Here is a 26,306-nt window from a genome sequence, read left to right as displayed (position 1 = left end):
ACATGCATGAATTGGAAGTGGTGTAGCGTCACGTGTACCGTAAGATTCTCGATGAATTTTGAATCTTCTCATATTTGCATGGCAGCCTTAAGGCATGCTTGCTCATTTTCAAATCTTTTTATTGTCATTTTAGCTAGTGTAAGAGAAAGATTCTTATTGAATTTCAAATGTTTTTATATTCGTACTTCATGACAGGAATAGAAGGGTTAGTCTAATTATGATACGCAGATGGTTTCAAGAGAGACTTCCCATTCTTCACGTGTTTTAATATTGGAGGTTGAAAATACAAATATTATAAAGCTTAAAATAATCATATTTAAAAGATATTATGATAATGAACATACGTTGAACTACGGCTTGTTCCATTGATCATACCCTTCCTACTAGCAACGAGAATCTCTGGATTCAAATATTAGATAGGGCAATCCAAATATTGGGATCTAGGTAATTCTAGTACAGGTAAGGGCCTTGCATCATATTATGCCATGCGGGTTTCGGCAAAGGTTGTAGTTGCTCTCATATTTCTCACATCTGTCCATCACCTTCCGAACATATATTAGCTCGGATTTATCGATAACCTTTCTCACATAATTTTTTATTAGGATATCCTCCCGTTCATCCAGCATGTTCATCATCGTCATGGCTCTCTTGCTATTGCAATCCTTCTATATCATTTCCACTCTTCTTTCTACATCACTTATCTGCATTTAAATGCATAACACATGCAGTTCCTCCAATCGTTATTTTTCAGAGACAATTTTTCTCATGTAGTCCAAATTCAAATTTCCGCCTTATCAGTTTTTTCAAAAAGTATATTCATCTCAACGTTTATCCGAATCTGTAGTCCTCTCCATCATGTCAGCCAATTTGTCAATCTTCTCATTTTCTCTGTTATAGAGATTGTTTAAATCATAATGGTCGGTATATAATACTTTCAGTTGCATCACAGAGAATTATTATTTTTAGTAAATGCCTTCGGTTAGACTGTCAACTATTTTACAGGATAATAGTACAAACTATTTATATTTTATATATTTCAGTCAGAGACACTAATGATCAAAAAGGGCCATACTCCTAATGCAAAGTTAAGATAAAATGACAACTCGTCTCATTTAGGGCCCTTAATCCGCATCTTGTATGAAGGAACACGTGGTTGGGGAGAAAGACTCCCTTCAGTAGAAATTTCCATTGTGCTTCAGAGAGGTTACTAAATTCTCCACCCTTATCACCAATCAATACGGACATCACTTTTACATTAAGTACCGGCAGTAAGACTCAACAAACTTATCATTAGCAAGAGCACAAGATACCATCCAACCACCATGTTCATAAAATTTCCAATAATGGCGTCTGTGACTTGATTCCGAATATAACCCACAATTGCCGATGACAGGGTAAGTTAATTGATCTATGATCAGTGGCTTGCTGAACAGAAGTGATGTACCGCAGAGGCCAATGACTGAATTGTGCATGTCTAACTGAAAAAAGGTGATTGCTCTAGGTACAAAAATGAAGTGGTTGGGCAAGGCCTGTTTTATGCAAGATTATTGCGTACCTTAATTAGCTTCAATGAGGACGTTGCTAAGAATGGAATATGAAGCTCGATATTGCCATGTACATCAGATGATGACTTAGATTGTAGATACAGAACATGATCCTTCTTTGTCTCGTTCAACACTTGTTCCCAAGTGATTGCATGTTGTCTAAGGTTATCATCCTTTACATGGCTCGGTACAAATCATTCTTCTTAAATACCAAAAACTCACCTTCAAGGTAGGCTAACAGCCTGACCACAGTGTCTTTGTTTGATCCTTTGAAGTGCTCTATGACATCTGATAATGAAACCTGCAAAATTACATTAGTAAATTACATATATGCTCATTGTTTAAAGTTAATTTAAGTAATTAAAAAAATTCCAGTTTGGAGAATGGGAACCAGACTCACCCCATCTTGGTTTCTAACCCACTCCAAGGCGGCACTCTCGGTCACCTCTAAATCATCATTCTGTTTTTCTTCTTGTCCATGGAATGTGTGTAGCTTTTTCGCAAAAGATTCAAAATGTAGAGGGTTCTCCATCCGTTTACAAGCAGAAATGGGATCAGTCATACTCTCCAGGGAATGAAATGACGCCTTTTTTCTGATGCAGGCTTCATGGACACTACTTTTCACTTCTGATTTGGCAACATCACATGATGATGGTGATTCAGGCACCATGGTCGAAATTTCACCAGTAATATCTTCTGCTGATCCACCAAGATCTTCCATTGTCAAGAGGGTCTTGATGTGCTCATAACTTACCTGCAAGCCACACATGCTGTTGTCATAGCCATTAGAGAGAAAAAAAGGCATAGGTGCCTTTTCAAGGCTCCTCGGATCGAGGGCTGCAAATGGCTAGGGTCAGAATAGGGCATGCTTCAGCCCAACCTAATACGGTTTCATGTTCGGGTCTTGATATTGGCCCAGACCCAACCAAATAAATGATTGGGTCAGATCGGATTGGGTCCATGGAAAATATTTTAGACCCAATGGGTCATTCCGGTTGGGTTGGGGTTATGTATGGCCTAGACCCTACCCAAAATAGTTAGGTCCTGGTTAGGCCCGGACCAGGACCTTGTCTAGATTTGTTTACTAATTCTAACAAGAATTCATGAAAAAATATTCTGCAACAAATTTCATAAGAAGAATAATCACAATGCAATTTTTAGAATCATCAATAGCACCTTGCTATGACTGCTAAATTGTGCCATAAATTTGCAAACTATCATTGTATAATTGGCAGCATCATAATTTTATATTGCGCACCACTTTAAGGAATTTGATTTAAAACAGACATACTGGTTCAGATGATAAAATTGCTGAAAGCCTGAGAGTTGTTACCAATGAGTGGGCTGGGACCAATAGGTGCAGCTTTGCAGTTAACCATTGTGGGGCCTCCTACTGGCTTCTTTCAGATTTTCATTGTCAGTGCTTCTTTTGGTCAGTTAAACAGGAAGCATATGGCATTTCTTCAGTAACCAGCATTTTGGCTTAGGCAACTTCTAAGATTTATGAGAATAGAGATAGGATAGGCATGCAGACAAAGAAAGGCTTATTGATGAAATATTTTGAACCACAAAGAGCAATTTTGTCATTCATCAATGCACCCACCAAAAAAAAAAACTTCAGTTGAAGGGCAATCAAACTGTAAGGTGAAAGAAAGTTTCACATAAGGTATCACACATATGGAATGTAAAGGCCGTATATACAAGATAAATATGAAAAACAATTTCTGCCAAAAATCTCCTCTCATAAAGCACCATATCTCTCATAGCTCAAAGCATGACAAACAGGCAACTTCAATGGATGCCATTTGACAATATAATGACTGAGAAATGAAATTAAAAAATCCAAATTATAATCAGGTCTATTAAATGGAACAGCAAAAACAACGGCAGCATATTGGTTTGTGTCAAAAAAAGACAAGGCAAAAGCTGACACAGAAAAGAACTCATTCCATTTGTCTAGCATCAAAAAATATCCAGGATTAACCAGTAGAATTTATCAACTTAGAAATGTCATAGCAGAGATGTACATACCTCAGTCTTGCGACTTGGGTCGGGTGGTGGTATCTTCAACTGTTCCTTTGTTAACGATCTACGATTTCAAATTGGGAAAGGGGAGAGAGATCCAGAGCCCTCAGGACTCGGGAGTGGATAGTGACTTTGAGAGGCAGGTTTGGGACGTTGCTGGATGCCAGATTTGTGAAAGAGACTGGAACATGGAGGAGGTCAATGCCGCCGGACGGCCGGATCAAGGCAAAAGTAAGATGGATTTCAAGGATGCCAGCAATCTAGGGCTTCGAATTGGGAAAGGATAGATAGATCTAGAGCCTTCAGGACTTGCAGGTGGGTAGCGAGGGCAAGACCAGCTAACTTACCTCCTTTTTATTTCATGGGTGAACAGGTCAGGTAACTAATAGGGAGACCCAGTTTAGACCAGCATAACATATGGATAGGGTCAGGTCAAAGTCTAGAAAACCCAAACTCAACCTGGAATATAGAATGGGTCCAATTTTTTAACCCGACCTAGCCCTACAAGTCCTCAAGAATAAGTTTGACCAGGTATCAACATATCGGATTAGGTTGGATCATGGGTCAACCCGACCCATTTGCAGCCCAACTTGGATCTTCTTGTGTCTTTTCAGGGCTTCTTAAATCTTCTCTAATTTTGTTCTATCCAGATCTTTTCACCTAGGAGACTTTTATTTTGTTTTCTTTTCTTGACTTTTTTTCCTTTCTTTTGCCTCAGACACTGGTTTATATGAATTGAAAATTGAAATTAATTACTTGGAAATGAAATTTTTACAACAAAATAAACAAAGATGAATACAATCATAAGCATCAAAACAATATGCAAATTTGAATGGCAACATGCAGAAAATAGTTTCTAAAGATACAAAAACTTACATTTTCAGGTAATTCCTCCTTGATTGGTTTTAACCTATCCCTCGATCCAATTTTTGTAATGGCAGAACGAATTTGTGAGATTATCTCAGGTGTTAGGCCTATTTCCTCACAAAATCTGGTCCAATTGATCTCAAACCTCTCACGAGCAGCTTCAAGGATGTAACCAACAACTGTCTGTACTTTTATAGGAGCTGATTTCCCAGGCGAATTCTGAAAAAATCTAAGAGTACAATTTCAACTACAAAAGGTTTATCATGTAAAAGGTCATTAAATAGTTCAGCACCTAAAAGATTGTTAAATACTGAAAATTGACATACAGCAATTTTTTGCAATGAAAGTCCAGCTTGCCACATTTGCCATGCACCAAACTTGGCTGGAGCTAAATTTTTCTGAGAGTTCGGATACTCCTTCACAGTGACAGCAGCAAGTCTTCTCCGAGAATTTGGACACTCTGCGGTAGCAGTTAGTACTGTTCCTTCATCCAATGAAAGGTTCAATTCTTGTGATAAGTGACTGATGTTCTGAAGAAAACTATCACCATACTTTTTCACAAGGTGCTACATGCAGAAAAGAAAATGTTTAGATGCATCAATAAACTAACTCGATATACAGATTTTGCCAGCATATCGTTTCAGTTTGGCAATAGTGGATACAATTGCTAATATCTTGGAACAGGAATTAAATGCACATTGTACTGATACTCCAGATAGGAAAATCAGATAATATTCTGTACCACCACCTAATTAGACTCTGCATGACACTCTACAAGCTGATAGCTAACATCTTAGTCAATTATCCATATTGAATGTTGGATCAACTGAACAGCAAGGAATCACAACCAGCTATCTCTCACTGAAAGCTTCATACCAGGAAAATATGTCTTACCAAACAGAGTTACAAACCACAATCCCAGTTTCTGCCCTTTGACTTAGTGATGCCTAAGAAACAGGCCCATCAGAGCAAAATAATAATAAAAGAAGGGTATATACTTGCTGCAATAATGGTCTGATATGTTTTGCTATACTGAAACTAAAGAAGCTAATTGATTACCTTATACCTTCAATACTCCCCCTCAAACCAGAGAAAATTCATTATGAAAATGAAATTAAAAAATATGGCATTAAGTTGATCCAGCTTCTCCCACAAATATTAGCTGACCACTCTTTTGCAAATGTACAGAAGAGATACTTATTAATCATCTTGCCAAGCAAAAGCTGAAACCACTTTAATGTCTTGAAACTCCAATGTAAGGCATGATTGTATGCATTACATGCTCGACAATCACAACAGGATCCATCGAAGTTCCAAGTTTTGATTCCGGTTTCTAAATCATAGATTTTAACTCCTTGTATAGGAAATTTGGGTAAGATTATGAATTTAGAATAAGATTATTTATAACATGTCAGACTGATGTGATCAGGTAGGTTAGTATGGCCATATATGAGAAATTTGATTTAGTAAATTTTAAAAATATCAATATAATAATTCAAATTATTAGGAGTTCTTTTCTTGTAATGAAGTTACTGATATCCAGGACACCATGACCAGGAATAAAAATCCTTAATAAGTTAGCAATAGTGGTAAGTCTGAACAGGTCAAAACCATCTCCAGACATGAAAATAGATAGGTTCTATTTGCATCTCAAATAGTGTCATTTACTCATAAAGCTAGCATATAAATTAACCGCTGGATAAATCACTGCAATGCATAAGAACCCACATCAACATAAAATTCTGTATCCAAGTCATCTAAATACCTGGTTCACACCATCAATGTTTGCGAACCTAGCTTTGGTGGATGGCCTTATCTTGGCTATCTTTTTAATTGCTTGATCACCACATATAGCATATCTGTCAAATAGGAAATTCCAAAGAAAAACAAATGAGAATAGAGTCATTGTAATAAATAATGAAGCATCTAAAATGGTACTAAATATATAAACCAACAAACATCATGAACTAGTTGACTCACGGAGCAGTTCCATCATCTCTGGCAAGTTTCATTCTGATATCTAAAAGCCTGTGGTAGAACTTTGCCTCTGCCTGAACGAAAGAAAAATCATGCATAGAAAAATTCAAAATAGAAATAGATGATGAGAGTCACCATTCACAAGTATCGGTATCGAGATAATATCTAGATCTAGGATATGGTTGGAAATACATGGTTTGTCTTTGGACAAATAAATGTAAGCAACAAGCATGATAAGCAAATATAGCGTACAGTTCTGCATATGCGAGATATTTTTAATGTGCACAATGGGCAAAGACCTTTCGGAAGCATGATATCAGCTGTCATTCCCAATAAAAAGAGGGCATGGGTTGAAAAAAATCTCTTCTCTAGTGATGTCCTAAGATGCTCAAATCCCTAGTCATGTATACATAAGAGATTTTTCTTCGAACAACCAAGGAAACTTGTTACATAGCAATCTCTACAGAAAAATTATATATGATGAGAGATCACTTAAATTGTTGCTTCAAATGAAAACAAAATGCACTTGCAAGACCATGCAAGAGATTGATGACCCAGTCAGAGCTTCTCCCATGTAGAGCATAAGCACTATGTAGATGAAGGGGTTGTTTAAAAAGTCATACAAAATGGGAAGCATAATTGCCTTTTGCTAAGTTAAGAAACTTCCTGAAACAAAGAACTAATAATTTCAAGCTAGTCTAGGCACCCAAGTAAATATAAGAACCCAACCTGACGACCTAGCAGAAAAATAATACTTCATGTCTGGAAATTAATCTAAATTACACCTCTCATGTAACAAACAGAATACATGAGAAAACAATGAGTTTGCACATCATTTATCTTTTGCAACTCACGAATCCAACACTTAAATTTTTATACACAGCTTTTATGTTTGTGTCCTGTTTATTCAGAACTCTACAATTCATGAAATATCCAAATTGAAGTTTTATAAACTAAGCCTTTTCTCACTAGCATGTATTGCAGTGTCAAGACAGATCATCATTTTATCAATCTTTTTAATCCATTCGAAAATCTGCTAATAAGCCAAATTGATCACAGAAGGGTAGTTATTTATCATCACTTATTCCCCCCTCATTACCAGAGCATGCCTTATTAGATCGATTCCAACATACCAGTTCCACAAGTTCATATTATTTTATTCTCAACAACTTGCATAAAATAACACTTTCATCTGAATGTTTTCTGAATCTCGTCTTAAGGGTCCATTAAATTACAGCTCATCTTGTTAGGACACTATGCTGGAACTATGCTTTCTAGTTTACCAAGTCATTGTCATATCCCACTGCTATTTTACCAAGTCATTGTTAATACTCAGCACAGTTGAAATATAGGTGAAGTCTGCAACAAGAACATCCTTTGAAAGGAAAAGCATAAGAGGTTTAAATGCAAATCAGATAACAAATAACATTTGAAAAATGAGAGCAAATTAGTTCGGAATGGGTAATGTAAGCAATAAACTTTTCCATGCATCAAGAGAACCCCCAATAAATTACAATAAGCAGAGAATATTAAATCCATATAATTATTGCTTTCAGAATTTCTGAAGTAATAGTTCAACTTCCTTTCACAATTAGGATATTATAATCCATCATTCACAATAACAGTGGCAGTAAAGAAATAACAGCATAGTCTATGCACAAAGTAGCGATTTTAGAGATGACTACTTGACCTCAGAGAATCCTTCACTTTCTAGAGTAGCAAGATTTTGAAGATCTCCAACTTTACTCTGTGGACCTCCATGTTCTTCCTCATCAATCATCTCACTAGTCAGTGCCAAAACCAGTGGAGTTTGATGCACAGTACTTGCAGAACGGAGAAACTGTAATCCTCTTAGGCTGACACTGAAATCATTAAAACACAGTTAAGGAGTGTCAACCCTTGATCCCTATCAATGTGTTTCACACTATATTTAATGTTTATTGATAAATGTCTCAGAAATATTAAAAATATAGAACAAGGAAAGAGCCAAAAAACTAAACAAAAAGAAAGATCTTGAGCACCTCACAAGTCTATATGAATCCTGAATATTGTCCTTTAAATAATCTGCACAGCATTATAATACTTTCTGTAAGTATCACAAAATTTTCCTATAAAAAATGATACATTATACTTAAATATAAAAAATCAGAGAGCAATTAATGATATTTCTATTGTTTAAAAGCAGAGCCTATTTTCAGTAATTTATTACCTAAAGTTGTATAAAAAAGGACATGAAAAGAAATGGTGCCAAACTGCCAATTAACAGTCTTTTTCTGGAAAAAAAATCCAATACTTTCAACAGTCCTCTCTTTATCAAGCTAAATCTATGCATGGAAGGTTCTAAGTTCTAACCATCAAAAAACCTTATGCCAGCTACCCAGGGCTGACTATATGTATCCATAATCAAAATGTTAGCTCACAATCCAAATCAATTTCTAGTAATTCCATCCAACCTTGCTACCTAACTGCAAACCCTTTTCTAGATTTGTTTAAAATGCCCTCTTCATCAAATAGGCTTAGGCACAAATGTTGGAAATATCTTACTTGCTCATTAACTATCAATACTTCATGGAAGTTACATATGACTTTCCTTTAACCAAGGATCTAAATCTCGAAGATCAATACTATATAGATGGCCAGCCAGGGACAACCCACAACCTAGAGTATTACACCTTGATACAATTTTTTGAAAAAAAAAAGATTCAAAAAGTATACCAAGTAAGATTTGCCGGACTGCTACCGGGGCTTGTATTGGCCGGCAACTGGTTCGGTATGGTACCAGTACGTACCGTACCAAACTGGGTTGTACTAAACTAAGGGGAGGGAGAGGGAGAGGGAGAGGGAGGGAGGGGCTTATGGAGAGGGGGAGAGGGAGGAGACGAAGAGAGAGAGGGATAGCTCCAATACTTAATATTATTCCTCCGGCCCCCATTTTTTAAGAGGATGGATACAATCTCTGCATTGACTCCAAAACTTGACTGAGTTTCAATAAGTGACACTCATGTGAAGTATCACTAAGGAAAGATAAGTTAATACTACATTTTGCCGGACATGTTGTACAAGGCATGCAACAAAAAGCAAAATTACGTATAAGTTTCAACATTTGAAGTGTCCAAAGGTCATTTAACAATGCCAAGCTCAAGAATGATGTAAGAATTTAGAATGAGACTCATGAAGAACTAATTCTAATGGAAGTTAGAGTAATAAAATGATAATGAAAAGAATAATTATATATTTGAATACCTAACTACCAGATAGAAATGTTGATCATTGCTAGAGTAAACATTCATTTGTTGTACAAAGAGAGTAGATATATATTTCCAAGAAAACCAGTTAGAAGTATTAATAAATGCTTATTAATGATACCATCAGCAAGAAGTAGAGCAGCAAGTGCTTTCCACCAAGTGGCTGAATAATCTTTCCCAAGACCATGCAATGGAAGCTTGTCAAAATTGTTATCAAGTATCTTCCTTGACTGAAGAGAGGAGACAGAACATGAATTTTAGTATAATACAATTCTCATATAATGGTCTAAGATGGAAAAATCAAAACCAAATAAGAGCCAATTTGCCCAAAAAATTGATAAAAACTTATAAATATTCCTAACAACTTCTTTAAGGTATAATTTGAAAAAAAAAATACACTCATTAATTACTTGCAGAAGCACTTGGTAATTGGTACCCAAAACAACAAAAATTATAGTTATGCTTGGTCCCCCAAGTTCTAATAGCCTACAACATGCTATAACTAATTGTATTGACTTAGGCCCGGTTTAGTATTGTTATGGGTAGTAGAGCTTTTGATTTGTAGAGCTTTGAGAAGTAAAAATCACTATATGTGTACCTTCTGCATACATTCATTTGTGCAACTATAGTGAAGACCTTCCTAAACCCACAAATGATAACTTCTGGATCATGTAGATAAATCAGGAAAACAATATTGTCTATGGGATAAAAAAAGAAAGAAAACCATAAATCTGCATCAACTAATTAAAGATGGGAAATCGATAGGCTTGATTAAATTAGCGAGTCAGGAAACAAATAAACAGGCATAAGGAAGCCATGTTACAGGGAAGCAAAATTAAACAACTTTAAAAAGAAAATGCAGGAAAAAAGAAAAACAGACTGCAAATCATGTGCGGAAATTAACCAGAAGAAATGAAGAACTATAGCAAAAAAGCATGCTTCAAGTGTGAGCAACTAGAAAATAATACATGAGATCCACGAAGAACATCGATTGGCATATTGAGGCCCCATCGACCGCCACAAGATCGTATACATGATAATAACAAGAATGATTCCCTTGACAAGTCTCTTTCCCTTTTACACCCGCTGCAATTATCACAGTTACCTGCAGCTCAAAACCTTGCACACTTAGGCAAAAGCTAAACCAAAAGAAAAATATTGTGAAAGCAGGCATTCACATGCCAATGTAATAGCTAATAAAAAATGCAGATAAATATAAAAGAAATATATGATAGTTGAGATTTCACAAATTATTTACAAATTACAAATATAACAGTAATTCATCAACAAGAAACTGCACACTCCTAAGAAGATAACATGTGCCCAATGTGTACATAGCTATGGATAGCAAGGGAAACATACCGCAGTCATTTGTGTTTCTTTCACCAAAATACTGCAATAAAAACTTCCTGCGGCAAGCGGCCAGCATGCAATATTTTTCTGCTGCCCTAAAGGACTCCATAATAGCTTTCCTTTGATTTTCCTACTCTCAATCAATTGAAAGATTATCAAGTTTTGAACAGCAAGAGAAGCCTTAGCCATCTACAAATAGTGCGTGCATGAAAGTGTATGCATGTATGTTAATACGTACATCTATTTATATACACCATATACTATACATGAGGCATAAAAAGAGGAATTTACACCCCCTCAACAGATTCAATGATGAAAGAAACAAAGTTTAAAATCCAAACTGATTTAGGGCACAAGTTCTAAAATACTTATAAACAAAATTTCTCATGTTCAAGAGATTTTTTGCCTAGCATAAAACTGTTGAAAAATAAACGCAATGCATTATGTTGTGCCACTATAACAATTACTGTGGGATAAACTTGATGAATAAGCTAAGATATCTCCAAAACGTTAACTTTTTGTGTATATTATCGCATTCAACAGTTTTGATTTTCGTCTTGCAACTCTGATCATTGAATCTGGCAGTGGTTGTAAACTCATCTCTTTACACTCCTTGTGTAGTATTACGATCTCCATGTTCATAGATATACGCACGTGAATATTAAATCTTTACAAAATGAATAAACAACTCCGGAATCAAAGATGGACCATTCATATCAATGTCTGGCTCACGACTTTGATATACATATCAAAAAAATCCTAGAAACTAAAAGATCATATTTTTTTTGGGAGATCTCTAACCTATGCACTGAGTGGGTACCAAAAAAAGGATGGCGTCCAATGTGCTAGTCAAAATATAATGCTTGAAAATATAATCAGAAGAAATCAGGATCTTACAATGAGAAAACTAAATCTTAACAAGGACAGAGAACATACAGATTGTGCTTCTGCACAGTAGAAATCCACTTTTGCAAAATCACTTCTTGAATAATATAACCAGCAGATTGAAGTCAATCCATCTCTACCACAACGCCCACTTTCCTGATAATATGTCTCTAGACTTTTCGGACAGCCATAGTGAATTACACACCTTATGTTTGGCTTATCAATACCCATACCAAAAGCAACAGTGGCAACCATTACTTGGAGCTCATCTCTGATGAAGGATCTGCAGAACAAGAAGTAGAACTCATCATTCATAAACACAATTTCATTCTTTTTCACATCATGGTGCAAAGCTTCACATACAACAAAGCATACAAGAGACCAACAATCGCGGACATTTGGAAGCATTCACTTCCCTCCAATAGACTTCTGAATATATCATAGAATTACTAAAAAGTTATCATGGAATTATAAAAATGTTTCAATTTCCTATGTTCCATAGAAAATCTAACAAATCACTGATCCAGAAAATACAAAATATCCTGTAGAAGAACACCTGTGGGACTCTTCCCTAGCTTTACTGCTCATTTGACCATGATATATACCAGACTTGATTCCAGCATTCCTTAATGACTCACAGATCTGGGTACAAACAGGTAAAGGTTTATGAATATCGTGATAGACCAAAGTCCATTAAAGAAGTCAAAGAACCATGAAATGCAACCACACAAGCTTAAGCCTTAAAAAATCTGTATGTTAAAAAAATATAAATACAGATGAAAGTTTCTGAACAGATCTGAGCAGCATTTGTAAACATAATGTGATAAAGAGAGCTCAGCATGTGCATCTAGGATTTACTTGTGAAAGCTATAAATGCAATTCCAGCTATAAACTGCAGCACTATAGTGAGTAGTGACCACTGAAACAAAATAGAAGAACAAAGAGCAATAAAGCTTCTTCAGGTTTAAACTTGATTCCCATTTTTGACAGTGAAGTAAAAGAACACAGCATAAAGTGAAAACATTTGGTGTACAATTTGGCTTGCTAGTATGTATGGTAAGCAATGTTGGCAATGGTTAACATAGAAACTTATTGCACAAGGATAAGCATACATAAGTAATCGGGAAACTTGTTCCAATTAAATAGGACCAGTCTTGAATTATTATTGGCAAGTGACAACAATCTTATCTGATTATTTTTTTTCACTATAGCAGTAAAGTACAAAACCAATGATAACGATGATGGTTATAATGTAGATGACAGATGATGAGAAAAGCGGTTAGCCATAATGACATATCTAATTTATTATCTCTTCTAATATAAAGCAACAAATCAACCAACATGTTAACTAGTATATGCTAAAATGAACCTAATACAGAGAATGTTTGAATTTCTTCAGGAGAGAAATCTAACAAGAAAGGAATTCCAAAAATGTAATGGCACTAATTATGTACCAGATAATGGTCAGAACACACTCACAATTTATAATGGTTTGTTATTCAAGAAAAGATGTTAAAATAGATGAGACATGTATAGTGTTTTTTAAAAGCAAGTCGCTGATGTTTTCTGAGCAGGCTTCTGTTTTGGCGGGAAGCTGTATGTAATAACTAGGCAAACCAATTGCCATTGAGCTATTTATTGTAGCCTGAAAGCAATCAGGATTGGGTTAATAGTAGTTAGGAATATCTAGACATATGTGACAGCAGCAAGACTGCAGCTTCCATTAAGAGCAGGAAAGAAAATGGATGTCTGGTCTGAAGCAGGCCTGAAAAATCTTGGATAGCAGTTGCAACTTGCAAAAGAGAGCTGGAACAAAATTAAAAGTTAGAAAGCATTTTAGTAGAGTCTCCATTTATTGTGGACCAGCCAACGAAAGGAATGAAAGGTGGACATGTTTCCTAAATTTGAGCTCAATAATTTTATCAATGATGGTAATTATTGTTGTGCATATCATGTAAAACTCTCAGAGAAAAATGTCAGAATGGTAGCAAAACATGCAAATGATCCAACAGGGGCACAACAGACCTGACATATTCATCAACAACAAGTTATAGCCCTCCACTGAATTGTCTGAGTACTATATATAAGTGTATAAACAATTACTAGCAGTGGTCCTTAAACTCGGAACAAATCAATTCGCAAGTTTAAGAGTCTTTATAAGGAAGTCCACAAGGCATTTGATAGTGGATGTAAGGAGGTGATAGCATAACAGGTTGCTAATATATCAAGAGTGTAACTAAGATGATCCTCTCACCTTCAAAATCAATTATAGGCCTTCTAAATTCAAGATTCAAACCACTGAACATAATCTACATTATAAAAAATGCCTAAAAACCAAAATTCATATATTTTGGCAATTTCTAACCTAATCAGAAAGTAGGTATCAAAATGGACGGTCTTAATTGCAAGAACTATGTTTTATTATGATGTAATCATCAAAATCTAGTGAATGTAAATCTACGCATCTTTTAAGATGTGTAGGTCATGATCTATAAAAGTGGATTTTCAATTTATACCGTCTCACATATTTTACTACATCAGTACAATTGATATCATCCAATTTTGGAACAGGCTAGATGATTAGTACAATGATTACTGCATATATGGTTAATGGAGCTCTGTTAACATATTATGAGACTATGAGTAAACATTTTCTTGTATCTTGCCATTACTGTGCAGAAAATTATAACATGAAGATTCTACAGCATTAAAAGAAGACATTCTGATGTTTAAAGAAAAGACTTCTTATTATGTATCTGTATGTTTGTGTTCTTTTCAATCTAACTGTTTATATATTTACATACAAGTATAGAAGCCTTAAGAAGGCATACAGATTTAATATATTTAGAAAGGATACACAGATAGAGAGGTAAATATTAAAGTGACATTGATAAAGAAGACAGGAAGACACACCTGTTCTGCATCCTTAACAGTTGTACAATATATGATAGTTGAACCAGCATTAGCACTGTATTTTGAAACCTCTGTTACAAGCTCATCCAAAAATGACTGAGATCGACTGAAAGATTTAGCACCGTAAAAAAGGTTTTGACGGTCAAATGAGCCGATAGCAATGTAAGGGTCATTCATGTTCAATGAGCAGATAATGTCATTCCGTACCCTATAAAAGTTAATGTGAGGTTAGAAGTAATAACTAATAAGCATGACAGCATTAAAGAAGAAGAAAAAGAAGAAAGCTCATCAAGAAGGTAAAACATTCACAAGAACTATGAAAGGTATTGTCATTCATCGGAAATGCAAAAATCGTTTCCTATCAGCAGAAAACTTGAAAAGTAATATTTTCCAGCAAACTAATACAAACAGGTCAACTTTTTCAAGGTTTTAATTTCCTCTGGGAGGGATTTAGAAACTTTCCACAAATATTGCCAACAAAACCAGAAATTCCGGTTCATGTTCTGCTAAAGTGCTTATTTCCAAGCACATCAGTTAGCAAGTTCATCTCCAAACACTTAAGAGGGTACATCAGTTTATTGGTTTATCTAGAACGAGAATTGGTTTGAGAAATAAGATGAAATGAAACCTCATGGTAGCTCAACAGTGAAGATCACATGAAGGCTCTGTACCATGTAAAAGAAAGAATGCAACTTGATATAAAAGAAAACAACACATGTAATCTCATTTATTATTAACATCGACTCCAAGGGAATAGCAACATGAAAGAATTCGAGGATTAAATTAAGCAATTGGAGAAAACAATTCATATTCCAAGATGCAAAAATAGGTATGATGAAGGTTCACCGTCTCGGTACCAGACCAGACCCCATTACCGGTACTATCCTATTATAGTGCCGGTACGCAATACGATACGAGATAGCAGGTACTTAGTACTATACGAGACTATGTACTGGTTCAGAAACGGTGCGGTATGTCTGGTATGGTATGATGCTGGTCGATACGGCAAACGTTAGGCATTATAGAATGCAAGCCTAATGGTTAAAATAATACCAATACAAACAAGGCTAACTAGAGGGATCAACATGGATCATCTACCCAGCATCTCCACAAGAACAAGAGTAAGCGTTTGTATATGTGTTCCTGCACAAATAATATTACACAAACATACAAAGATACAAGGAGCAAATAAAATGTCCAAGGATGCATTATTGGACACAAAATTATCAAAAAGTAAATACTGAGTAACACCAATATTCCCAAGCGAAAACAAGACCGTATTGCCTTCAGTATAAAGTATAAACATAGATTGATTGCACATCATCTAATGAGTAATGCCACAAATAGTATTAAGACTACCATGAAAATAACCCTTGGCAAAATGATAATGCATACTTCTCCGTGGCTGTGGCAGTTAAGGCAACAAAGGGGACACTTGGAAGAAGGCCACGTAATGTATACAGCTGCTTGTATTCCTTCCTGCATAACAAAACATATTTAGAAATTATCTAATAAGGATCTGGTAATTCTTATAGACACTAAGAAAGAAGTTTAAAGCAAGTGAAAAAAAATAAGATAAAAAAGGAATAACAAATTTCTAAATCATGACTATCCAAATAACTAAAATAGTATATATAAGGGTATATCAGAATGAGGGTGCGAAAGCGAGCAAAAACCAAGATTTATTGAAACAAAAGCGCACTCTATACACCAGCACACTATCAAACTTCACATAAAAAGGTATCTGCATTGATATACTAACATTTAATCAGAATACCTAGTATCCATGAAAACTTAAAGAAAAACAAAAACTAAGCTTCCAAACCTAATGATAATAACAGTATGTCATGTTCACTGAGAAATCTCATCAACAAAGGCAAGAGTATACCGGATGCCAACACTTTCACTAATGAAGTTGCATAATGAATTAATACCATAAACTAGAGTCACTGGATCAGATAATGACTACAAAGACAATCGCATGATATGGAAAAATGATATGGAAAGTCTGCCAAGATTATTGCCACGTAGTCTTCCATCATTTACCAAGCATCTGGCAGAATAATATGGTGTCCGCCAGAAAAAGCAGCAGTCACATCACCTAGAAATTACTTAAAATACTTAAAGGAATGTGGTTGTATCATGTATTTTGACCTATAGTTTTAAGAACAATGTCACTGATGTGTTTTCCAGCATTACAAACTTTTTAGAAGATGATGATGAATTTGACTGATGACATTTCCATCCAAACTATGTAGAACTCTATTGCTAGTTTAGTTTTTTTTAAAGTATATAGTCATCTGTCTCATTGATATATATATATATATATGAGAGAGAGAGAGAGTAAAGTTAGAATGCTAGCGAAAACATTTCGTCCCAAATGTTCCCTTGCAAAATCAACAAAGACCTTTTAAAAGTGAGAGAATCTACACCCCTGATCATAACCTATGATGTACAAATTCCCTGCTAACCATAGATCACATACTGAAGCTACTTACCTTTACAGCAAGTGCATACAAATGCAGACTTCTACAGCATGATATCATGCATTAATTTGATATGCAGTTTAGATTTTACAAGCATCCAAATCAATTAAATTTGGCTTTGCATGTTTTAAGATGTCAAAATCAAGATCAATTGTCTGGATTCCGAGATAATATGCCCCATAAAATAGTTCAGCTCACCAACTATATTGGTACCATCTAGTTGTGCCCCATTGTTGCATATAGTATACATCCAAAACACATGACACCTGGCTTCTGAGCAATTTAGGTATTGTAAATTAGATCAATTGTATGAATTTTCATTTTAAAAAAGCTATATTTAAATTTGCATTGGAAGCATTCAGGGCTACATACTATCAAAGGCATTTTATTTCCATCTCCCTCCCCCCCCCAGGCCCCAAAAAAAAACACACACACACCAAAAATTAAGAAAGAAAAATGAGCCCAGTCTTTGTTAATTTTTCTACAAAAATTACCAGTCTTTTGTAAGGAAATATACATTTTAAAATTCCGATGGAATATTAGTGTGGACATTAGAAATTTATGTATGAATATATATAGCTACCTTTCCCATACCTATGTCACCTTCCAAACTCAAAGTGAATAACTGTTAGCCCTTTTCTATCAAAATTTTCATTTGCTTGTACCTATATACTAGTGTGTGCACGTGCGCATGTGTGTCTGTATATGCATGTGTCTAAGTATGTGTATGCATGTATACGAATCTACATCTTATAATAATCAACCTTTTCAAAGATGAGCTAATTGGGAGGCGAAGGATCTAACAGATGTTGGGCCATCTAAATTACCAAGCATTCTCTTAGTCCCGAGCAATTTAACACTAGCAAAAGTCGTGAACAACAAATGCTCTAAAAAAAATTGTCAATCATTAGTAAACACTTCAATTTGTAAGCAATATTCATCCAAGGTAAAAACATGACCAGACAAATGGCTAAGTGTGATGAAAAATGAAATTCATATGATGCAAATTACATAGATAAAATCAAATTGAAAGAACAACCTGAAGTCATGACCCCACTCTGATATGCAGTGTGCTTCATCAACAGCCAACAAACAAATCCCCACACTCAACAACTTAATCCAGAACCTAGAAAAGTATGAAAGCATTAATTATGTAATAAAAGCAATTCAACATAAACAAACCAACATACACACACCTATACACGTACATAAGCTCATGCACACTCCCACAGACACATGCACGCAGGCAGATGCTTGTTCAATCTTATTCAAAACAAAAAATGTAAAATAGAAACCAACAAACATAAGTACTTCAAATCACTTATGCAACTAAAAATAAATTGAAGTGATGTTAACTCCTTTTGTTTTTTTTCATGATGCAGGCCTTCAAAAATGCAAAGTCAGAAACTAGATAGATTTTCTTTGCTGAGAAATAGAAAGAAGGTGGGAATACATACGTTATCTATTAACAGAAAATCTAAAAAACATGGGGTTCTTTGAATAGAAACATGGAACTCAAAGTGTAAAATCTATACGATTATATATCCATGATCAAGCAGATAAAGTGCAATATCTATCACATAAAAAATTAAAAAACACTAGCAATCATGATTAATGCTTACTCAATGATTGAGTAGATGATTGCAGAGCACGACATACAGAAGAAACCGAAAGTAGATACCATGCCTTTGCACGCAGAGATTCTAAATCAATTTGACCTACTGGAAGTAGATTGGCAGACTTGATTTCCAAATAGGTCAGGGTGAGATTATGATCGGGCTTGAGAAGGAAGTTAGATTTCAAATTTCACTATTACAAATGCATGTCCATTATCTGATTAAATTTTGATCTTCCAAAAGGTCATAACTATGTTTAAGTTATCATGTCAACCTGGAGTTACCAAGCTAAAATGGATCTACTGGAATACACTGACCTCTAGTAAATGGGTGTGCTTTCATCCAGGTATGAGGCCTCGTGCATGTGATAGCGGGAAGAAGAATTTGTAAACCATTTTATATTTCTTTGTCTTAAACAAAGCTAAATGGCTAAGGGTTACGCAAAACCAAAGATGTCAACCCCTTCAATTGTTAAGTTTTAACAACCTATTATTATGTTATGTTTGGTTGCAAAGTGGGGGAGGACAAAGGAAAACGAACAAACAAATTGGGGAGGAAATAGGTGAACAAAAAGCTTAGGAATAAGCATGCATACCACATGCCAACAAAATTACCTTTTCAGAAGATGCATGATTTTAAGAGGGGTAAAAGTTATCACACTTCTTTTTTTTTCCAAATCTCATAAGAACTCCCGTTTTTAGTGGAAAAAATTCCAAATTTCACCATCATCACTGCCCACCAGTGCATCATATTGCCACTACATCTGTCACTAAAACTACCATTATCACCACCAAGTATTTTACCATCACTATAACCAAAAAAAAATGCTACTTTCACCGTCATTGAGATCGCAGTCAGTGCTGCTATATCTACCAAAATCACGGTGCTACCATTGCAATGTCTACCAAAATCATGGTGTTACCATCATATTTAACATAGCAGCATCTGATTCTTCTTTATTTTAGATTATTATTTTATCTTAGTTTCCACAATACTGCCCAGTACCACCATCATTACCACTATGAATGAATGCAATGTTTTCTTTCATGTTCTTTTCTTCTATGGAAAAACATTGGAAATCCTAGCTTTTTTTTTTGCTTTGTCCCCATGGGTTTCTCTTTCCCTTACTCTCAAAAACAAAATAATATCACATAAAGGCTATGCATTATTATGGTGCTGTACTGTTGGATAAAAATAAAACAAGTGGTGTCAATATGATACTGGTACCAATGTTAGATAAAATTACTATAATGTCACTACATCATTGTGCAGTCAAATAAGTTTCACAAGCTTGGAAATATGATCCCGAAATGATGATGATGATGATAGTTGAGGCCATTTCTATGTTTAAGTACTTTAAGTACTAGTTTTGATTTTGTCTAACTTGTGAAGCATGATACGTTGCCAAACATGCAGCAAATTGTTTAGACCCCCTAATCAACTCGACTAGATTATATTCTCATTATAGATCATCTAAAGGAAAACCTTACTGATAATCATGCATGCAGATTTCCATTATGAGCACTTTATTTCATGTGGCCCATATTCCTATCATCACACCCACTTGAAATAGCTTGATGGGACAGACCAACTTGTTAGTCATTACTCTTGCAACAAACCTCATCAACACCACAAACATGTCCAGTGCCCCAGAAATCATATTCAGCAACATTCTTACAAACATCCTCGAACACATTCTTTATACCACCAATACTAGGCCACTAGCTAATATTATTTATTGATAAGAAATACTATTTCAAAATAACAAAAACCATAATCACCATGAAGATGAAAAAGGCCTGCCAACTTCTAAATCTAAACAGTATATGATGGCAAGTTTTCACCTTGAAGGAAGCAAGCAGGCTTTCTCTGGGGTCATGTACAGAACATCAAAGCTACCACTTTCAGCTTCAGACTGAACAGCTCGATTGATTTGAGTACTTCCAAGATAATCAGCCTTGATACCCCGTTGTTTTAGACTCATGACCTGTCAATTAGGTAACCTTAGAGAAAAAAAGCATAGTACTTTTTTATATGAAAATGGCATGCAGAGAGGTTCACATACCTGATCCTGCATCAAGGATAGAAGAGGGCTAATGACGATAGCAGTCTTTCCTCTAACCAATGGAGGGACCTGATAACTGAGACCAATGATTGTCGAATTCATTAATATCTTCTAGAACACCCTCATGTACTAAAAAGATAATGCAATGAAGGAATTAATGATTGCCAAAATATAATTAGCAAAATAGACGCTCAAGCAGAGAGCGTTTTCGCTCTGTATAATTTAAGTTGTGAAACTAACAAAATGCAATGCAGATTGTATCCTCAGTGAAGAGTAACTCAGTGAATAACTCAGTTATAGAAAGAGTAACTCAGTGCATTGTATCCTCGACCGGTTGTGTTTCAAACAATTAAGCAAAATGAGAGACCAACTAAGCAACACCATACCTCATCCAAGGATATGCTGACTAGCATATAAACAAATCTGACAACTGATTGTATATAGATGCTATGGCTGAGGAATTCAGAACCAAGTTCATCAAGTCAAACTCAGTTATGCCACCAATCTAATGATGCCAAAGCCACCATGTACTCTGAAAAGCAACAATGGGTCTTGTAATCATTACCAACTCTCCATCTGAGACTGATAACTGTTCCTATCAAGGGCAATCACCTGCAGCCATGCAATTTTATCAAAACATTCTTTGCCAGCCAAATTTTGGTTATCTCCCCTCCGGACCCTCCAACTCCAATCATGGTTGTCCTGTCTTCTCTTATTTCTCATCCCTTCTCTCTTTCATTCATTCTTTTCTCTTTGCATTCTTATTTTTTTCATTCATTCTTTTAAAAAAATCATTAAAAAAACTCGACTTTATCTCTTTCATTCTCTTCTCTCTTGCACTGAAAAAATCAATCGGTTGCAAGAAAATTATCTCTCTATCTATTTATCATGATCCTTACATATCATCACTTCTCCTTTCTGTTTTACCATGTGGGCAAGTTAGCACATAGTCTCACCTGGTGTCATTTTTAACCTCTATAATTTAAGACCACAGATGTGCATAACCATGTGGTACAAAAGAAATTTGACTCTAAAGGCTTGCTGTACCTAAAATTGTGTCAAACTAAAATAAGTTAACTGCAGAAACTAATAAGACACCTGTTCTTGAGTTCCATGCAAAAGCCACATCAATTTGCTTCCTCTATGATCATCTCATCCCAAAAGCAGTGACGAACATCCACTTAATGTTCCGTCTTGGCCAAAATGGTACCTTCACATAGCTGAATCAATCTTGGCCTTGATCGGTCTTCCTCTGCGATGAAAAGTCACTAGATCCTTTGTCAAACAGGGTTATCAGACAAATAGATCAAAATATTGATTCCAGATGCATCATAAGCACTTCAGCTTACAGAAATAAATAAAATAAAATTCAAAGTTCCTATATAAACTTCACTATTAAAGCAGAAACAAGACTCCTTTTAGAGCCTTTATAGGACATCACTGCCCAAGATTATCTCAGCAAAAAAAGAAAATATTGCATGATACATTCATAGACTTTAGAGGGAACATTAAGTCCTCAAATAGGTACTTTCGCCAGTCTTCGTGGCACCCACATATTTGTTGTCTTTCTTACCTATTTCTTCTCTTTGCTCTTTACATCCTTTATCTTCTTTTTCCCTTCTTCTTCTCTCATCTCTTCCTTCCTTTTTCTCCTGCTCCTCTTCCTCCTTTTTTTTAACCTACTCCTCTTTCTTTCTCTCACTCACCCTCCTTGAGTTTAAAAAAATGAAAAGGCAGAGAGCCGTGCCCCTCCTCCCACCAATTCCCTACTTTGTCTTCTTCATGTAAGCACAATCTCTGAACCACATTTTAGTGGACATCAGCACAGCCTAACATCATGAACCACCTCACTAGGTACACGAGTTGCAAAGCAAAGGTCTTTGCATATCTGCCCCAGAAGCATCTATATGACATATTAAATATGATAAAATAGTAAAAATGCACTATTCTAACTGTTATATTCTAACAGAATTACTAGTATAATTGGATGATCCATTTCGTATGAAATGTTGAAGTATGATCAACTAAACAGGTTTATTACTATAATGTTAACATAAAAATGCTTATTCCAAGATGGGTTAGAAGAATTACAAAGTGGGTGTTGCAGCAAGAAGCAAGATTTTAGATCAGGTGTGACACCCTAGGTAGAACGTACAATATATTGATCAACAGAGCAAGATAAACATCCCATGGTGCATAGCCTGAAAAAATCTTGACCGTCCATGAAAATAAGACCAGAATAAGCAAGAGGCCTCCTTAAAAGCTAGGATACTGACCCATCCACACAAAATGTTGTAGGGAGACAACTAGCAAAAAGGTCTCTAAAACTAGTGGCACACTACCATAATCTTGGATCTGATTCTAGATCACATCAAATGTAGAACCTTTTGAGCATAAGACCAAAAGACATTGTACTTCTTTTGTATAATATAAAGTTTGACATGAGAACTACCCCGATGGTGTTCATGCGCATGTGCATATCTGCCAGTGTGTGTAATAATATCTCAAATGGCATTCTAAGCGCAGCCAAGGAGCCCAAAACACAACCAAATTGCTAGACAATGGCCACATAACAACAAGCAACACATGACACCAGATTCCTAAATGAGATACCATCTAGGGTACAACTGGACATCTACAAAAACATGATGATCTCCGGAATTTTTCTCAAAAGAATGATGGCTTAGAGAGTCAGGTATCTATCACAACAGCACGATTAGACTTATATGTTCTAATCAAGATTCTTGCAAAAATACAACGAACTCGTCTATAGGACTAGCGACCTAAAAACTGCGAATACTGTGATCAATGACTAAATCTACAGGACAATCAGTTGTCATGGCAAAGAGAAACAAAGCAAGATCTATATTTTCCTCGTGGGTTAAATTTAGGCTTAAAAAAAAAAAGAAAACGAAAAAGATTGGAAATAAGGCTTGAGTTACCAGAGAGATTTCCCGCTTCCAGTAGCCATAACCACCAAGCAATCTTGTCCATCTAGGATCTTCAGAATGATCTCCTTCTGATAAGGTCGAAACTGGGAATATCCAAAGTATTTCTGCGATCAAACACCAAGAATGACGGGAAGAAAAAAGGAAAAAGATGGGGGGTGCGTTGGTTGCGGGTATTATTCACTTTCTTGAATCCGAGAATCGGATAAAAAATGAAAGGAAAAAATGTGCGAAAATAAAGTAAAATCCGATTAAATCTTAAGATTCAGCTTAAAGCAAGGTTTTAATAACTTTCGTCCGATCAAGAATCAGCGAAAGAAAATGAAATAAAAGAAAGAAAATAGGAGAAATAAGGTGAAATCCTATTGAATCGAAATGAGAGATTGAGGGGTGGGATCGAGCGTTCTTTAGAAATAGGGTTTCTATCTTGATTTCTACTTGCCTTGAGAACTAACTCCATCGCGAGGGTTTCTTGCGCTCGAGAGAGAGAGGGAAGAGCACAGGAGAGCCGTCGACGGCCGAGGCCGGGGGGCTGGGGGGAGCTTTTCGCCTGGAAATGCACGCCGAAAGCACCGCGGGGGGAGGGAGAAAGGGAAAGATGGGGAGCTCCCGCCAAATAATTCCGCTTCAATATCGAAAGCCTCCAGAATGCCCTCGACTCTGAGTCTATTTCCGTTATCTATATAGCCAATTAAATCGGTGAGTTGGTGACCGCTGTCATCCCGAGGGGACGATCGAAAAGCCGTTATGGTCGAGATATAAAATAACTGCCGTTAAACACCGTAGCGATCGTTGTAACGATTTGCGATCCCCTCCGTTACATTACACATGTCATTAAACCTTCGAGCAATTGGACCATGAACATCTTATCTCTTAGGATCTGATTAGGGTGAAAATCTAATGGTATTCATGAGTTTGACCAATACAATAAGCAGGATGGCAGGATTATAAATATAAACCTTGACCATCTTTTCTTTTTCTTCTAACAGGATTCTGGTGATCTTCTTTGTTGCATTGGCCCAATTCATGAACCTCCTAAAATTTTCAGTCTAGCCGTCTAAACAGGCTTTTTCCCTGGCAGAATTATAAGGGGGGTATAGGAAGGCCTCCCTAAAAGCTTCTAATATTATGCTAGAAAGAAACTCGAGCACTATAATCCTGAATAAAAAATTTGGCAGCCAAGACCAAAAAGCCAGTAGTACTACAAAGCAGAATGTTTAATTTGCGGCAAATCATATGGAACCTGTTATACATGTACATGAGTCATCTATTCCTGCATGCTAGTTCGTCAACTTCTTTTGTTCGAACTCGTATTGTATTCACTCCAGGACGACGAAAATCAATTGTCATATTCCAAAAAAAAAAAAAAAAAAAAAAACCGTGTTGGTTATGATTTATAGAAAAACTCAAGATTCTAATAATCGAGAAAAAGCCTAAAAATTATAGCAAGTAAAGCAATGGGAAAATTCTGGTGAAACTCCAAATATAATCAAGAGTTATATTTCTTTTTTTTAGTATTTCTTAGAAAAGGGAGTCGTACATGTTATAAAATGTTGGACTTAAAAAAAAAAACTCTAGTAGACCTTTTATATTAATCAAATATTAAAATAAGCCGATTCAAAACAAAACCGAAGCCAAATAGAAGAGTTTTTATTGCAGCAATGGAGAAAAGATAACTGATGGGGGGCGAAATGCAAATGTCCAGTTCACAACAAAAGGCCGCCCAATTTTGGCCCAATAAATGCCAACGCCGACCGGTTGAATCCGCAGTTCGGCTCAGAATCATCCTGGTCTTGTACTCCATCAAAAACTTCATCGACCTCCAATATTCGCCGACTTGCCCCAACCGATCTCGGGACGATCGCTTCAGTGGTACGCTCCGACTCTCGAGCTTGGGGCGCTTCACCGAGCACACTTTGGAACCCGAAGAGCCGAGCTATCCTCGGCGCCCGTCTAGCCGACCTCGCCAAACACCTGATATGACCTCTCAACAGGTTTGAAGTCGCCAACAGCCGCACCCATGCGTGCGCCCACGTCTTCCTACATGGTCGTACATTGCAACGCCTCCACACCACGCTTCGATAGCTGGCCCTCGACAGTCAAAGGACAACACCATGACTACTTCGGCCATACGCTACTACGACTGTCACCACCTTGCCGTTCTCAAGAACAGACAACACCACGCACCACTGACCAGCCTTAACTGCGCGCCATTCAACTCAGAGCCATCCTCCTCTCATAATGAGGGCGGACAATGCCTCTGCCACTTGGATCTCTCCACCAGGACTATAAATAGCCCGGTCAGGTAACTTCTAAGGAATTTTTGGCTAGACCCAATTGACCCCACTCTAATTTAATTGTCGGAGGGCCCTCGCCGAAAAT

At 36.2% G+C, this 26,306-nt stretch overlaps 1 protein-coding gene across 4 annotated transcripts; it reads right to left on the bottom strand.

Annotated features, from left to right (window-relative positions):
• Window positions 1–1,582: 1,582 nt before the first annotated feature.
• Window positions 1,583–24,586, bottom strand: LOC103702179 (uncharacterized). Of its 4 annotated transcripts, none has more exons than XM_088702535.1 (21): window positions 24,367–24,580; window positions 23,919–24,031; window positions 22,075–22,228; window positions 20,977–21,052; window positions 20,756–20,898; window positions 18,335–18,421; window positions 16,169–16,288; window positions 14,810–15,017; window positions 12,453–12,538; window positions 11,948–12,179; window positions 11,021–11,141; window positions 10,627–10,763; window positions 9,780–9,888; window positions 8,435–8,477; window positions 8,104–8,275; window positions 6,417–6,487; window positions 6,202–6,295; window positions 4,763–5,002; window positions 4,446–4,655; window positions 1,945–2,298; window positions 1,583–1,845 (listed from the first exon to the last, which is right to left on the bottom strand). In XM_088702535.1, the coding sequence occupies exons 3-21, from the start codon at window positions 22,089–22,091 to the stop codon at window positions 1,720–1,722; spliced, it is 2,646 nt and encodes an 881-aa protein (XP_088558661.1). In that variant the 5' UTR covers window positions 22,092–22,228; window positions 23,919–24,031; window positions 24,367–24,580; the 3' UTR covers window positions 1,583–1,719. The 4 variants fall into 4 exon arrangements, with proteins under 4 accessions (XP_088558661.1, XP_088558662.1, XP_008782729.3 ...); XM_088702536.1 differs by having other exon boundaries at window positions 16,205–16,288; XM_008784507.5 differs by lacking the exon at window positions 22,075–22,228 and having other exon boundaries at window positions 16,205–16,288; window positions 24,367–24,586.
• Window positions 24,587–26,306: the final 1,720 nt, after the last annotated feature.

The sequence above is a fragment of the Phoenix dactylifera genome, chromosome 8, assembly GCF_051530095.1.
Source record: "Phoenix dactylifera cultivar Ajwa chromosome 8, Ajwa_hap1_PhDact_Kaust_v1.1, whole genome shotgun sequence".
Classification (NCBI taxonomy): domain Eukaryota; kingdom Viridiplantae; phylum Streptophyta; class Magnoliopsida; order Arecales; family Arecaceae; genus Phoenix; species Phoenix dactylifera.
The sequence above is the reverse complement of the archived record's forward strand: the minus strand, read 5'-3'. Positions and strand labels throughout refer to the sequence as shown.

Bases quoted from the DNA above. Each gene is read 5' to 3' on its own strand.
- LOC103702179 (XM_039124456.2), bottom strand. The intron at 12,539-14,809 runs GTGTGTCTTCCT...GTTTGTACCCAG, and splicing joins CTGTTAAGGATGCAGAACAG to ATCTGTGAGTCATTAAGGAA. The intron at 4,656-4,762 runs GTATGTCAATTT...AGATTTTTTCAG, and splicing joins TTTCATTGCAAAAAATTGCT to AATTCGCCTGGGAAATCAGC.